The sequence below is a fragment of the Lepidochelys olivacea genome (genome assembly GCF_965140295.1).
Source record: "Lepidochelys olivacea isolate rLepOli2 genome assembly, chromosome: 2".
NCBI classification, from domain to species: Eukaryota; Metazoa; Chordata; order Testudines; family Cheloniidae; genus Lepidochelys; species Lepidochelys olivacea.
This window is the reverse complement of record NC_140412.1, coordinates 235,895,039-235,909,241: the sequence shown is the minus strand read 5'-3', so window position 1 is coordinate 235,909,241 and position 14,203 is coordinate 235,895,039. Positions and strand designations below refer to the sequence as shown.

Sequence of the window (14,203 nt, the reverse complement as noted above, 5' to 3'; positions counted from 1 at the left end):
GGCCTTGTAAATTGTTTGTTTATAGTAGTTAGTGTTAAGCACTTGTCAAGTGTAGTTAGAAGTTAGAGTCCCAATGGGGACTTCGCCCCAGGCAGGGAATGCCCCTGTCTCAGGTGTTTAAACCCAGCTTGGACTGCAACGGGCCTATCCCTGTTAGTGACCCCCCCACTGCAGTTGCCTCAAGGCCTTGGGGGAATCACATGTGAAAGACAAGTGTCATGTGTAAAAACTTTCAACCCAGAAAGAGTGCAACATCCGTTTGAGGGCCCTCCTCATGGAGGCTGCTCTCCACCTGGCTTCTGAGCCATCCCGGCTGGACTCTACTCCTAGTACGTTGGTCTCAGTGCATAGCATACCCCCAGCACCGGGCTCTGCCTGGCAGCATTCTCCTTCACCAGTCCCCAGAAAGCAGACCAAGAAACATGGTTCCCTGGCACCAGGCAAGAAAGGCTATGGGGTATTGGGCAAAGGACTCAGTTCGGGCCACCCATCCACATCGGAGCCACATGGACATGCCTCCCTAGTCGGTGCCCTTAGTCCCCCCAAAGGATCTACCGCTGAATCCCAGAAGCAGTAGGGGAACCAGTCTTGTGGCAAGATTGATGCCTTCCCAAGCTCTCCTGGCACCTAGAGAACAGAGGCCTTTACAAGAGCTGCTGGTACCACGTGTGCCCCCTACGAGGGCAAGCCAGCTGCCAAGACCCCCCAGAGGCAGTTGAACGCTGCTGATGTCCTGAGCCAAGGCAGCGCTCTCCGACTTTGCGCCGCAGATCTCTGGCTTTGCAGCTCAGATCTTCGGGGCTTGCACTAGATCACAGGCATTGAGTGATCTAGTGCAATGCGGATCACCTAGGGAGAGGCGCCAGCCTCCATGTTACCGGCACCATTCACCCTCCCGCCGGTTGTCGTCTTGGTACGGGTCCCCATCACCTGCTCTATGGGAACGATCTCCGTCATGGTACCGGTCCCCGGGGCCCCAGCACCGGTCTCCAGCGACGATGGTCAGCTGACAAATGCAGGCATCAACGGCTCCACCGTGGTCACCAGAAAGGGCTTCCTCCGGCATGGAAGGGTAGATTAGCTCCTCACCAAGGCCTCACCGGCACAATTGGGCACCAGAGGCTGCATTGACTTCTACACCGCCACCTTGGCAGCACGGCCAGTGGCCAGCACAGTGGCCCTATTGGAGTTCCTGGGGCATACCTGTGATGGCAATACACCCTTCACGCCACTCATCGGCCACCACCTCAGAGCAGTGTTGACGGCACCGGCAGCACCAGGCTCAGAGGTCGAGTTAGAGTAGCCAGTGTCCACCCCAAAACGCGCTTCCCCCATGGGGGATGATGCCCCCCGGTGTTTCAGTCGTTGTCCTCATCCACAGATGAGGCAGTCACAGGATCCTCGAGGGCCAGCCTGCTGGACAATTTTAAAGAAGACCTGCACTTATGGCCCTGCTTCGATGAGTGGCCGAGAACTTGGGCCTAGAGGTGGAGGAGATGGCCAAGCAGGTGGACACCTTGTTCAACGTCCTCAGTCTCTATCACTGCCACACTACCAGTGCATGACAGGGTCCTCAAAATTGCCAAGGCCCTCTGGCAAACCCTGTCGTTCATCCCTCCCACCTCCAAAACAGCGGGAAAAAAGTGCTTTGTCCTGGCCAAAGGGTTTGAGTACCTTTTTATACCCATCCACCTCCAGGCTCACTGATCATTTCTGTGGCCAATGATGGGACAAGCAGGGGCACACCAGGTCAACCCCAAGAATAGAGGCCAAAAGACTGGACCTTTTCAGGAGGTAAATTTATTCGACAGCCAGCATGCAATTCCAGGTGGCGAACCACAAGGCTCTCTTGGGCAGTTACAATTTTAACTTATGGGACTCCCTCTGAAAGTTCAGAGTCCCTCCCCCAAGATTAGGCCCCAGAATTATGCACCTTGGTGGAGGAGGGTACGGTGGCAACAAGGGATCTCTTCAAATGGCCTGTGACCCCAGATAGCGGTGCAGACCCTAGCCAACTTCAGATGCCGTTGACACCTGAAGCTCTTCAAGCAGCTCAAGAGATCCTGATGCTCCCGCAGTACCTCGGTCTCAGGGAAAACCAGTGTTGGGACCTGTGCATATGTCTCCACCTCAGCGGTACCAATCCCCATCGAGAGGGATGTCCTGCCAGCATTCGCCTGCCCGAAGCAGTCCTGCCTAAGGACTGGAGAGGCAGGCTCAGCGGTCAGCTCTTACACCCCAACCTCAGGTCCCTCCACCTCTTGGCATGGATGCTGTGTGGCTGAACCCCGAGGAGTGGACCTGTTCGGAAGGAGTCCAACAGGTCCTCCTGGAAAGTAGAAAGCCCTCAACTACACTGACTTACCTGGCTGAAGTTTTCCCCCTGGGTGTCCGAATGGGGTATCTCTCCCTTGCTTTCCTTCATACAGGCTTTTCCTGGACTACCTGCTCTGTTTGAGGAACCAGGGCCTGGTGCACGCTTCCATTAGAGTGCATCTTGCGGCCATCTCCACTTTTCACCCGCCGATCCAAGGACAGATTGTGTTCTCCCATGACACGACGGTCAGATTCTTGAGAGGGTTGGAGAAACTCTTCCCACAGGTGTGGGCTCCCGTCCTGCAGTGGGATCTTAGCTCGGTCATCTGTAGGCTCACTGGCCTGCCCTTTGAACCACTGGGTTCCTGCTGCCTTTCCCATCTGTCATGAAAGTTCTCATTCCTGATGGTGGTGATGTCGGCGAGACGGGTCTCGGAAATTAAAGCCTTGACCTCAGAACCGCCGTACATGGTCTTCTATAAAGATAAGGTTCAGTTGAGTCCCCACCCGGCCTTCCTGCCAAAGGTGGTCTCCACTTTCCATATGAACCAGGACATCTTCCTCCCGGTGTTCTGTCCCAAACTGGACAACACCAGTGAAGACGGGCGTCTTCACGCCCTGGACATCGGGAGGGCCTTGGCTTTTTACTTAGAGCGTTCAAAGCCTTTCCGTAAATCGGCTCAACTCTTCATCACTACAGCGGATGGGATGAAGGGTCATCTGGTGTCCTCACAGAGGATTTCCAATTGGATCATCTCATGCATAAGGACCTGTTACGACTTGGCGGAGGTTCAGCCACTGCCAGTTGTCAGAGCCTACTCGATGACAGCTCAGGCATCTTCAGCAGCCTTCCTGGTGCACATCCCTATCCAGGACATCTGTAGAGCCACAATGTGGTTCTTTGTCCACACGTTTAGTGCTCATAATGCCATCACTTAGCAGGCCAGGCACGACACTGGGTTCGGCAAAGCTGTGTTGCAATCTACGTGACCGTGAACTTCTACCCTCCAGGGGTACTGCTTGGGCGTCACCTAATATGGAATGGATGTGAGCAAGCACTCGAAGAAAAGACAGTTACTTTTTCCATAACTGGTGTTCTTCGAGGTGTGTTGCTCATGTCCATTCCATGACCCGCCCTCTTTCCCCCCTGTCAGAGTTTCCAGTAAGAAGGAACTGAGTGTGTGGGGAGCCAGCTGTGCCACTTATACCGCTCCATGCGGGCGCCACTCCAGGGGGTGCCGGAGCCAGTCCCCTACGGATACTGCTGAGGGAAAAACTTCTGGCACCAGTGCATGTGGCGAGCACACACATCTAATATGGAATGGACATGAGCAACACACTTTTTCCATAAGTGGTGGTGTTTGAGATAACTGTCTTTTTCTCATAGTCTCCCCACCCTCCATCCTCCCCTCCTCAGATCCAGGAGACTGGTACGGCACCCTCGATTTGAAGGACGCTTATTTCCATATTTCAGTCACAGACGCTTCCTCTGTTTCATGGTGGGCGGACGCCATTTCCAGTTTACAGCGCTGCCCTTTGGCCTCTCATCTGGCTAGAGGGTGATAACAAAAATGTATGGCATCAGTGGCTGCTTACTTGTGATGCTGACGGGTCCAGGTCTTCCCGTATCTCGATTTGCTCATCCAGGGCAGATCTCTGGAACAAGTGCAGAGGAGCCTCGTTCTGGTGCGCTCCACGTGCCACAACCTGAGCCTGTTGTTAAACAACAAAAAATCTACCTTAAGGCCTGTGCCACGGAGTTCATTGGAATGATTTTCAACTCCATGCGGGCCAGAGCCTTCCTTCCGGGGGTACATTTTCAGGCTATGTCAGACCTGATCTCCCATGTGAAAAATCACCTGATCACCACGGCTCGCAGCTGCCTGTGGTGGTTGGACCACATGGCCGCATGCACATATGTGGTCAGTCACGCCTGGCTCCATCTCTGGCCTCTGCAAACATGTCTGGCATCTGTCTACATTCCCAACAGACACGACCTAGACTGGGTATTTGGGGTGCCAGATCGTATCTGGTCGTCGCTGAATTGGTGGTTGGACCCCAGGTCGATGTTGGAGGGAGTTCCCTTCTTGGCCCCATCCCAGTTGCTGATTCTGGTCTCCGATGCTTCGGACCTGGACTGGGGAGCCCACCTGGGCGAGTTCAGTATGCAGCGCTGCTGGTTACAGGACGATCTGACCCTCCACATCAAGGTCAGGGAAGTCAGAGCAGTTCACCTGGCCTGCCAGGCTTTCTTGCCCCCCCTTTCGGACAGTGTATTACATCAACAGGCAGGGCGGAGCCAGGTCTTTGGCCCTTTGCCAAGAAGCTCTCTGCCTGTGGGACTTGTGTGCTGCATGCCATTGATCTGGTAGCCGCGCATCTGCCCGGGACCAGGAACGTATTAGCAGATCACCTCAGCAGGACCTTCTCGTCTCATCACGAGTGGTCGCTCCATCCAGAGGTAGTCAGCACAATCTTCCAGAGGTGGGGGACTCCTCAGGTGGACCTCTTCACGTCCAGGCAGAACAGGAAGTGCCATGTGTTCTGTTCGATCCAGGGGATGGACAGGAGCTCCCTGTCAGACGCATTTCTCATCTCGTGGTAGGGGGCTCTGATGCACACCTTCCCGGCAGTGCTGTTGATTTACAGAGTCCTCCTGAAGATCAAACAGAACAGGGCGAAGGTTATCCTAATAGCCCCCATGTTGCCTCGCCAGCACTGGTGTGGCATGCTGCTGGACCTTTCGATAGCTACCCCTCTGGCTGGATCTGCTGTCCCAGAACCACTGCAGCCTTCTGTATCCAAACCTGGTGGCGCTACACTTGACAGCATGGCTACTGCATGGCTAAATGCGGACGAACAGGAATGTTCAGCCTAGGTTCAGCAGGTCTTGCGGGGTAGTAGGAAACCCTCCACCAGAGTGACTTACCTGGCCAAGTGAAAAATGCTCACGTGCTGGTCCTCGGAGCAGCGTATCTGGGCCAATCAGGCCTTGCTGCAGGAGATTCTGGATTACCTTCTGCACCTCAAACTCCAAGATTTGTCCCTGTTATCGATCAGGATCCACCTGGCCACTATTTCGGCTTTCCACCCTTCGTTCCAAGGCAGGTCAGTCATTGCTCGTGATGTGATGGCCCGGTTTTTGAAAGGTCTGGAGCATCTCTACCCACACATCTGGGATCCCGCCCCTCCCTGGGACCTGAATCTCGTGCTATTGAGGCTCCTGGGGCCTCCCTTCAAGCCTCTGGCTTCCTGCTCTCCCCTGGAAGGTTTCGTTCTTAGTTGCGATAACGTCGTCCCACAGCATGTCTGAGATCAGGGTGTTTATTTCAGAACCGCCCTATAAGATATTCTACAAGGATAAGGTCCAGCTGTGTCCGCACCTGGCGTTTCTGCCCAAGGTAGTTTCCCAGTTACAAACTGGCCGGGACATATACTTATTGTCGTCTTTCCAAAGCCTCATGCTTCAGAGGAGGAATGCAGGCTGCATGCCCCGGACGTCAGGCGGGCGCTGGCTTTCTACATAGATAGGACAAAGCTGTTCTGTAAGTCAGTGCAGTTGTTCATTGCTGTGGCAGATAAAAGAAAGGGTTGCCCAGTGTCTCTGTTCAGAGGATTTTGTTCTGTATTACTGCCTTCATCTTCTAATGCAATGAGCTGGCAAACATGCCTCCGCCGGCAATTGTGACAGCACACTTGACTAGGGCACAGGTTCCAGTCCAAGAGATCTATAGGGCCACTACCTGGTTGTCTGTCCACACATTCACATCTCATTAGGCACTTACCCAGCAAGCTCGAGACGATGGTGGCTTTGACAGAGCAGTGCTGCAAGCTGCACGACTGTGAACTCCGACCTCACCTCCCTGGACACTGCTTGTGAATCACTTAGAATGGAATCAACATGAACAAGCACTCAAAGAAGAAAACTGTTACCTTCCTTTTTGTAACTATTGTTCTTCAAGAGGTGCATCATGTCCATTCCATTACCCAACCTCCTGCCTTTCTGTCAGAGTTGCTGGCAAGAAGGAACTGAGAGGGCATAGGGCCAGTGGCGCCTGATATACCGACGCATAAGTGCGGCACTCAAGGGGGTTCCACAGCCAACCCTACAGATACCGCTTAAAGGCAAAAATCTCTGGTGACCGTGCATGTGGGCTCACGCACACCTAGAATGGAAGGGACATGAGCAACACATCTCGAAGAACAAGAGTTACGAAAAGGTAGGTAACTGTTAGGTTTTTTTTTCAAGTCACGTGAAGAGACAGAAGTGTGTGGTTTTTATATAGCCTAATGGAGGCTAGCAAAATCCAGTCACACCCTTTCAGTGGAGGCCAGGTTTTGTCTGAGAAACTCTGCATATTTACTGAGTGTGTCTGCAGGGAGTTCGGACAATGAAAGTGGTGAAAATGCAGCAAATCATGAAAGACTAAGTGGTTGGCCTTTTTGGTTTGACAGGTGGTGGGAAAATAAAAATTGACGATAGTGAGTGCCCTTTTAATGAAGACAGAGATTGTTTCTAACAAAGCCTGTGGACATGTCAGAGAATCAAATAAGATCTTACTCATTGCTCTATTTTGAGGTGCCCTAGAATACATGGTGGTGAATCCTATTGAGCGGTATACTACTCCCTTCTGCTGCCTTTTTCCTGAAATGGTGCATGCTGCAAAGAGTAGTAGCTTCAGAATCTAAAATCACTATTCACAGTGGTAATGCGCAAGCTGAATGGGAAGCTGCTTTCAGTAATGGAAACCAATGGGACTGCTAGAGGGAAGAGGGTGAGAGGGAGAGTAGGAAATACAACAGTTGTTAAATGTCCATGCTTTCAAAGACACAATAATTTTGTGCTTGTGATTTTTGTTGCCTTTAATCAGAATTGGTTTTGACTGTATGACTTTAACATTTCCATTTTCTCCCCACTTGCTTTAAAAAAGACGAGACAAGCCCACCAAAAGACAAGGGAACATGGCGAAAAGGCATTCCAAACATCATGAGAAAGACATTTGAGAAGAAGCCATCTGCTTTAGGAACCTTTGGCGTTAAGCTTGATGACTGTCCCCCAGCTCACACCAATAAAGTATGAAAGTACAATTTTTCTTTTCACTTCAGTTTGAAAATACGTGTATGTTCTTACTTGTGTGCGAGACATTTTGAAACAAAACCAACAATCTTCTCCTGCCCCCCCCCCCCCCCCCAGTATATTCCACTAATAGTCGACATATGCTGCAAACTGGTTGAAGAACGAGGCCTTGAATACACAGGTATATACAGAGTCCCTGGAAACAATGCTGCTATCTCAAGTATGCAAGAGGAACTCAATAAAGGAATGACTGACATCGATGTTCATGATGATGTAAGTTGGTGTTTGCTATATTTCCATTTACAATAATCTCTTCTAGAAAGTTTATTATGATTATAGCAATACAGAGTCTTTGTCTCTCTTTTGAATACACAGAAATGGCGAGACTTGAATGTGATAAGCAGTTTACTGAAATCCTTCTTCAGAAAGCTCCCAGAACCACTTTTTACTAATGGTGAGTTGTCTTCCCTTTTGAGCTTGTGTTAGGAATTTTTTCGTCAAATATTAATCCTCATTTGGGCCTTCAAATGATTGAGAGAAAATATTAAGTGAAAACAACCTAATGAAGTAATAAACTTCCACATTTCTTTATTAAAAAGGCTAATGATTATGATTAAAATGGCTTACATGTGTGAGCTGACAGTAAATTTTTCTCTAACTGCCCAGGAATCACTGTAAATGGTCCCAAAACAGGAACATACTTTGTTCATGTCTACATTGCATTGTATGTAGTAGGTTAGTATATAGTTAGTATCCTATAATTTTAGACCTCTTCCAAACTAACCTAACCCATTTTCCTTCCTCCTCGCGTCCCTGATTTCCTCATGCTTCTGAAGTAGTTTGAAATAATGTAACTGTGCATGTCTGGATATGTGTGTAACCACTATTCAACTTGGTAGCACAGCTGTGGGCATGGAATTTGTTGACTTTAACTGCAGATGGAGCATATTTTTATTCTTTATAGGTTTAAACTTTATAGGTTGAATATAAATAGTGGGGGTTTTAAAAAATTCTGTTTAAATTAGTAGTAGGTTAATTTTTATAACCGCAATCCAGTGAGATTCCCAATCAAATTATTAGAATTTATCAATTTAATTTGACATAAATTCTTTGAGCTATTTTTCAGTTACAGCTGCTTGACATATGTAAAAGTTGAAACAGGTTCACTTATGTTTTCTATAAAACTTCTCTCTCACATGCAGTAAAACAGATTTTTTTTCTTTTGTCAGACAAATATGCAGATTTCATAGATGCCAATAGAAAAGAAGATCCTATTGAGCGGCTGAAAACACTTAAGAGGCTGGTATGCTGATGATGAATACATTTTAAATGCAGTACAATTTAGCACTAAAATACTTTAAACTCCATACTAAGATTTTTTTGTTTCAGATTCATGATTTACCTGAACATCATTATGAAACACTCAAGTTTCTTTCTGCACATCTGAAGACAGTAGCAGAGAATTCAGAAAAGAACAAGGTATCAAACCAAATATACAAGACTTTTTGCTCCATTTTACTTATTTAAACAAATTTCGTTGTGTAGGATTATTTCAGGTGATAAACCCATCTGTGTCTACCCAGCATTTTATTGGTTAAGGTCGGTAAAGTCAACATAAGGCCTTTTGTTGTGTTGAGGAGCTTTTGGATGAGACTTGTCTGTCTACAAAGTGTGTACTGATGTAACTAAAATTCGTTTTTATTTACTTAAAACTGGGTACAAACCACCTGTGTGGGCACAATTAAGTTGGTTTACAATTGGCTTTATATACATATTGTTTAATTCTGTAACTTCAACATAAGCCAGTTGTAAACTGATTTATGTGTGCCCATGCAAGATTTCAACTAGTTGAACTGAACAGTTCGAAACCAATTTCCGTTAAAAGGGTACACGTTTTCTGTGTAGACCTGAGAAGTCTGCACAGTCTGTTTACTGTCGGATAATTAACATTAAAGATCTCACAAAAATAGGGGTCTGCCATTATTTCATTTAAAAAATGTCTCGTTCTCCCACTGCTGTATAGTATGTTATGCTGTACTTGATTTCAATGTTCTGCAGTTCTCAAGATTGGGCCAATACTTTGTATAGCGCTTTAGGATCCTTCAGAATAAAAGACTCTGGGTAAAACTTAAAAATTGCCTAAGTTCTATAGTCAAATGTCATTTTGGTGCAAAGTGCCTAAGTCTAGTTAACTTTCAGTGAGACTTAGGCTCCCAAGCACCTACGTCACTTGAAAATTGGAGTTAATCTCCTAAATCACTGAAATGATTTTGAAAATTTTACCCTCTGCCTAATTATGTATGATTGTTTGTTACAAATAATTATCAGATTTTGTGGGTAAATAAAAGCAAACCTGTAAGAAATGATGATAGCACAAACTGTAATATAAATTTCTGTACAATGCCTAGAGCACTGTTCAGGGTGTTGTCTGATAATAATTAGAGATAATTAGACTTTATAAAAAAAATTTCAGCTAATCAATCCTCATAGCATAGAGAAGTAGTGTGGTGGTATCCCAGTTTTACAGAGCAGTGATCTGACTTGCCCAAGGCAACACACTGAGTCAAACCTAGGATTAGGACTCAAGACATCCTGACTTGCAGTCTTGTTCTCATTCTTGTGGACCACGTTACCTCCCATTTATTATGAGTTTATTCCATGTCATGAGCATGAGAAGATAAACTGTAAGCCACAATATATAATAAAGCATAGTAGAAGTGCTGTGCTTCTACTTAGAATCATAGAAGATTAGGGTTGGAAGAGACCTCAGGAGATCTAGTCCAACCCCCCCTGCTCAAAGCAGGACCAACCCCAACTAAATAGTCCCAGCCAGGGCTTTGTCAAGCTGGGTCTTAAAAACCTCTGAGGATGGAGATTCCACCACCTCTCTAGGTAACCCATCCCAGTGCTTCACCACCCTCCTAGTGAAATAGTTTTTTCCGAATTTCCAACCTAGACCTCCCCCACTGCAACTTGAAATCATTGGTCCTCGTTCTGTCATCTGCCAACACTGAGAACAGCCTAGCTCCATCCTCTTTGGAACCCCCCTTCAGTTAGTTGAAGGCTGCTATCAAATCCCCCCCCCCCACTCTTCTTTTCTGCAGACTAAATAAGCCCAGTTCCCTCAGCCTCTCCTCATAAGTCATGTGCCCCGGCCCCCTAACCATTTTCGTTGCCCTCCGCTGGACTCTCTCCCATTTGTCCACATCCTTTCTGTAGTGGGGGGCCCAAAACTGGACACACCAGTGCTGATGGACAAGAATGTGACTTGTGCCTCGGACTTCTTTATCCTTCTTCCCAGAGCCATGTAGTCTGCAGTGACCTGCACACTTGCTTATGGTTTTTGTCATAAAGTGCAGTTTAAAAAGCAGATGATCTATAGAATCAGTGGTTTGTGTGCTGAGGAGATTATCTGATACATTTGGGTGCTTAAGTATGATAGACCCACATAAGGTCCAAAATGTTTGCTGCCTTCTCCAGGGGTGAATGGGAGTGGAATGGGTTCTGTGCATCACAGGCTAGGGTGTGCATGGACAGTGGAGATTTCCATACCTTTTGAGAGAAGTGTTTGATTAGTAGCTGAAATTCTTCCCTGGTCGAATAAAAGTTATAGTTTGGAAGTTTCCCAGTACTCCAGGGTGTCTAGAAGATGCTTAAATATCTTAATTAGAAGGCACTGTGTGTTTACAGAGTTAGTATTTTTACATAATCTAGTTTTTATGGAAAATCAGTAACGCAGGTGGAAGATATGAGAGAGTCCTTTTTAATTTAGCTTTTCCCTGGTTATATACAACAGTTTGGGTTCTGAATGGCAATAAAGGACTTTATGTTCCACTGTACAGAACTCGACCAGGTTTTGTATAGAGGCATCTTGGCCTTTTTATCTGAAATGTACATTTATAAAAGGTTTAATGTGAAAAAGTGATGTATCAGACTTCCGAGGATGATGATATGAGCACTACTGAAAATCTTTTGAATGTCATTAGTTTAACTGGCTTCAAAAACAACAGCAGTAATAGTTATAGACTGGTTGTTATGCATTGCACAAATTAAGAGTAAGTTAATTAGGAAGCCTCAGTGGTGCTTAATGTATTTTATTGTAATGGGTATTTATTGTATATCCCTATTATAAATCTGTAATGCAGATCTACTTCCATTACTTATTAGATGGAACCAAGAAACCTGGCTATAGTGTTTGGTCCAACCCTCGTGAGGACATCTGAAGACAACATGACACACATGGTTACTCACATGCCAGACCAGTACAAAATTGTAGAAACGCTTATCCAAAAAGTAAGTGAATTCATTTCATTATTTAAAAAAAAATTTTTTTTTACATGGACAGATCTTTGCTTTCACATATTGCACAAGTTTGGCTCTGAGTTTTGTCCCTGGAGTTGTTTTCTCAAAACTGTCCTTTTTAGTGCTGTCCACATTTGATTGTTTCACTTCCTGCGGGGTTTTCACTTTTTTTATTTTAAATTGTAGCATGACTGGTTTTTCACAGAAGATGGTGCCGAAGAGCCTCTTGTAAGTATTGTTCCTTAAATATTTGTGTTCTAATTCATTTTAGTTTAGAACACAGTCCAGATATCCTTAGAATGCATAATATTTCTTGCTGCACCATTGTATGCTTTGCTCTTCAGAAACACCTTTCTAGCTCTCCAGTCTCTGCAGTAATGAAAGAACTAATAAGAAGTTCCGAGTGTTTTTGTTAAAAGCAATAAAGAAATATGGAAAAATTAGAGCTCATGAGGAAACTGTGTCCTCAGGTGAAATAGTGCTGTTTTCTAAATGCTGTTGAATCATAATGAACTAATTGTGAAACGATGATGAAGAGATCTTTGTTTATTAACTGTAGACAACAGTTCAGGAGGAAAACACTGTAGAATCTCAGCCAGTGCCAAACATAGATCATTTACTCACCAACATTGGAAGGACGGGAGTATCTCCTGGAGACGTATCAGGTAACTCTTGCCTGGACAGTGTTAGTCCGTAGGCTAGAATAACCTACTCTATTAATTCACTGTAATTTTCTATATTCTTTTACTAATAATTTGGTTTTTCTTCTTCTTCTAAACAATCATGAGTATTTTTAAGTGTCTATAGTGGTGTTTGTATGCAGTGGGGTTGTCGCTGTGTTGGTTCCAGGATATTACAAGGGCAAGGTGGGTGAGGTAATATCTTTTATTGGACCAACCTCTGTTGGTGAGAGAGACCAGCTTTTGAGCTTACACAGAGTTGTATGATCTGTTGGTCAGCAAAGCTTTCCAATCTATAAGTGTAATCATTGAAAGACTGAGGGCCAACAAGCATGCAGGCACTGTTTTATTTATTCACAATTCTCCATGGAATAATCATCACAGGGTCAAATAGATATGTGCTGCTGTATAAGTGGTTGCTGTGATGGCAGAAAGTTTTACCTTCTACACGGTTCTAAATAGATCTTCATCCCAAAGTTAGGAATGCAGTTAAAACTTGTTACTTTGCTTGTCAACAGATGACATTTTCATAAGTATACTGCAATATTTTTATATTAAAGCTTATTTCCTTCTGTTTATCAATTGCCATCCTGTCGGTTTGGCTAAGTACTAGCATTGTAGGCTTGTTCTTGGTGACTCTTTTACCCCTACTGTACTGTTGCACTAACCCAGCATGTTGTTTCCCACAAAAAGGTATCCCTTTGTCTCTAGCATTTCTTTTAGTTTTTCAAGGGTTGTTCAGCACTTACTGAAACAGTCACTCTATACTGACGTTGAAACAGGTGAAGTGGGAGGAGTCTATCACACGGTGATGTCACTAGTGGATTCTGTGATGTCACTGATGGACAGCTGGAACTGTAGGAAGAAGGAGGACTGTTGCCCACATTGTAGCTGCCTTGTCTGCAGAAACCCCCGTTTCTTGTAAATGCAAAAAAAAAAAAAAAAAAATTGATCTGTGCTGTAAATTTTCTTTTAAGAGTATTTTAAACAGATCAATGCTACTTTTTAAAAGTCTTTCTGCTGTTTCTTGTTATTTCTGAAGCAGACCCTGAGGAGGAATAGCATGGTATGGTCCACCAGTTTTTCTAGTCATAAAGCATTAGCCATGTGTCAAAAAGGGGTGTGGCATGGGGCTCAGCTCTTTAATTCTGGGGAAAAAGTCCCACAAAAGTTGGAAAATGTCAAAGAAAACATGTTTTGGTCATTGTGCTAGCCCTTTCCTACCCCCTTTATAACTGTATAACCTCCGTTTTTGCTAGACAATAAAATTATGGTGTTCATTTTTCATTTCATAATAACGCTTGTTATAGAGAAATACAAAACTGGTAGCTGCTGTACTCTAGCTAGGTAAAAGTAAAATTTCACCAATATGTTACTCAGAGGAGAATACAGATGTAAAATTGGGGTTTAAAAAACACAGCACAATGTTAAAATGCTACTCCTTATGTCAAATAACCGTTTGACAAAATGAATGCAACCGTACGAACCTCCATTTGCAGCTAGGGCAGCCAACAACATTAAGATGTTCAGTTTTGCATTGTGTATCACATCAGTCACAGGAGAGTACCCAGGACAATCCTGAAAAGGTCTCTCAGCTGCAGTTTTGCAGGGCTGTACACTTAAAACATGGATAAACATTAGCATTTCTGTTTTTTATTTAGAAGAACAGGGCTCCTTTGCCATTCCTGTCATTGAGCTGGTTCTGCCTACAATTCACAGCATCCTTTCATGGCGGTGGCTTTCTGTGGTGCAGCTTGCATCTTTGTGAGCTCTGATTATCCACTCTGTTCTGGTTTTTATTTGCTCTCACATTTTGGTCTGTGCTTGT

General features: G+C 45.4%; 1 protein-coding gene across 4 annotated transcripts in view; it reads left to right on the top strand.

The window, feature by feature from the left end:
- The window catches only part of ARHGAP21 (Rho GTPase activating protein 21), a 195,561-nt gene that overhangs the window by 175,111 nt on the left and 6,247 nt on the right, over window positions 1–14,203 (top strand). For all 4 annotated transcript variants that reach the window (XM_084621857.1, XM_084621856.1, XM_084621858.1 and 1 more), the window contains 8 exons: window positions 7,248–7,390; window positions 7,511–7,666; window positions 7,769–7,847; window positions 8,623–8,696; window positions 8,783–8,872; window positions 11,561–11,686; window positions 11,882–11,923; window positions 12,255–12,360. In XM_084621857.1, the coding sequence (XP_084477983.1) occupies window positions 7,248–7,390; window positions 7,511–7,666; window positions 7,769–7,847; window positions 8,623–8,696; window positions 8,783–8,872; window positions 11,561–11,686; window positions 11,882–11,923; window positions 12,255–12,360 (816 nt within the window). The remainder of the gene's footprint in view (window positions 1–7,247; window positions 7,391–7,510; window positions 7,667–7,768; window positions 7,848–8,622; window positions 8,697–8,782; window positions 8,873–11,560; window positions 11,687–11,881; window positions 11,924–12,254; window positions 12,361–14,203) is intronic.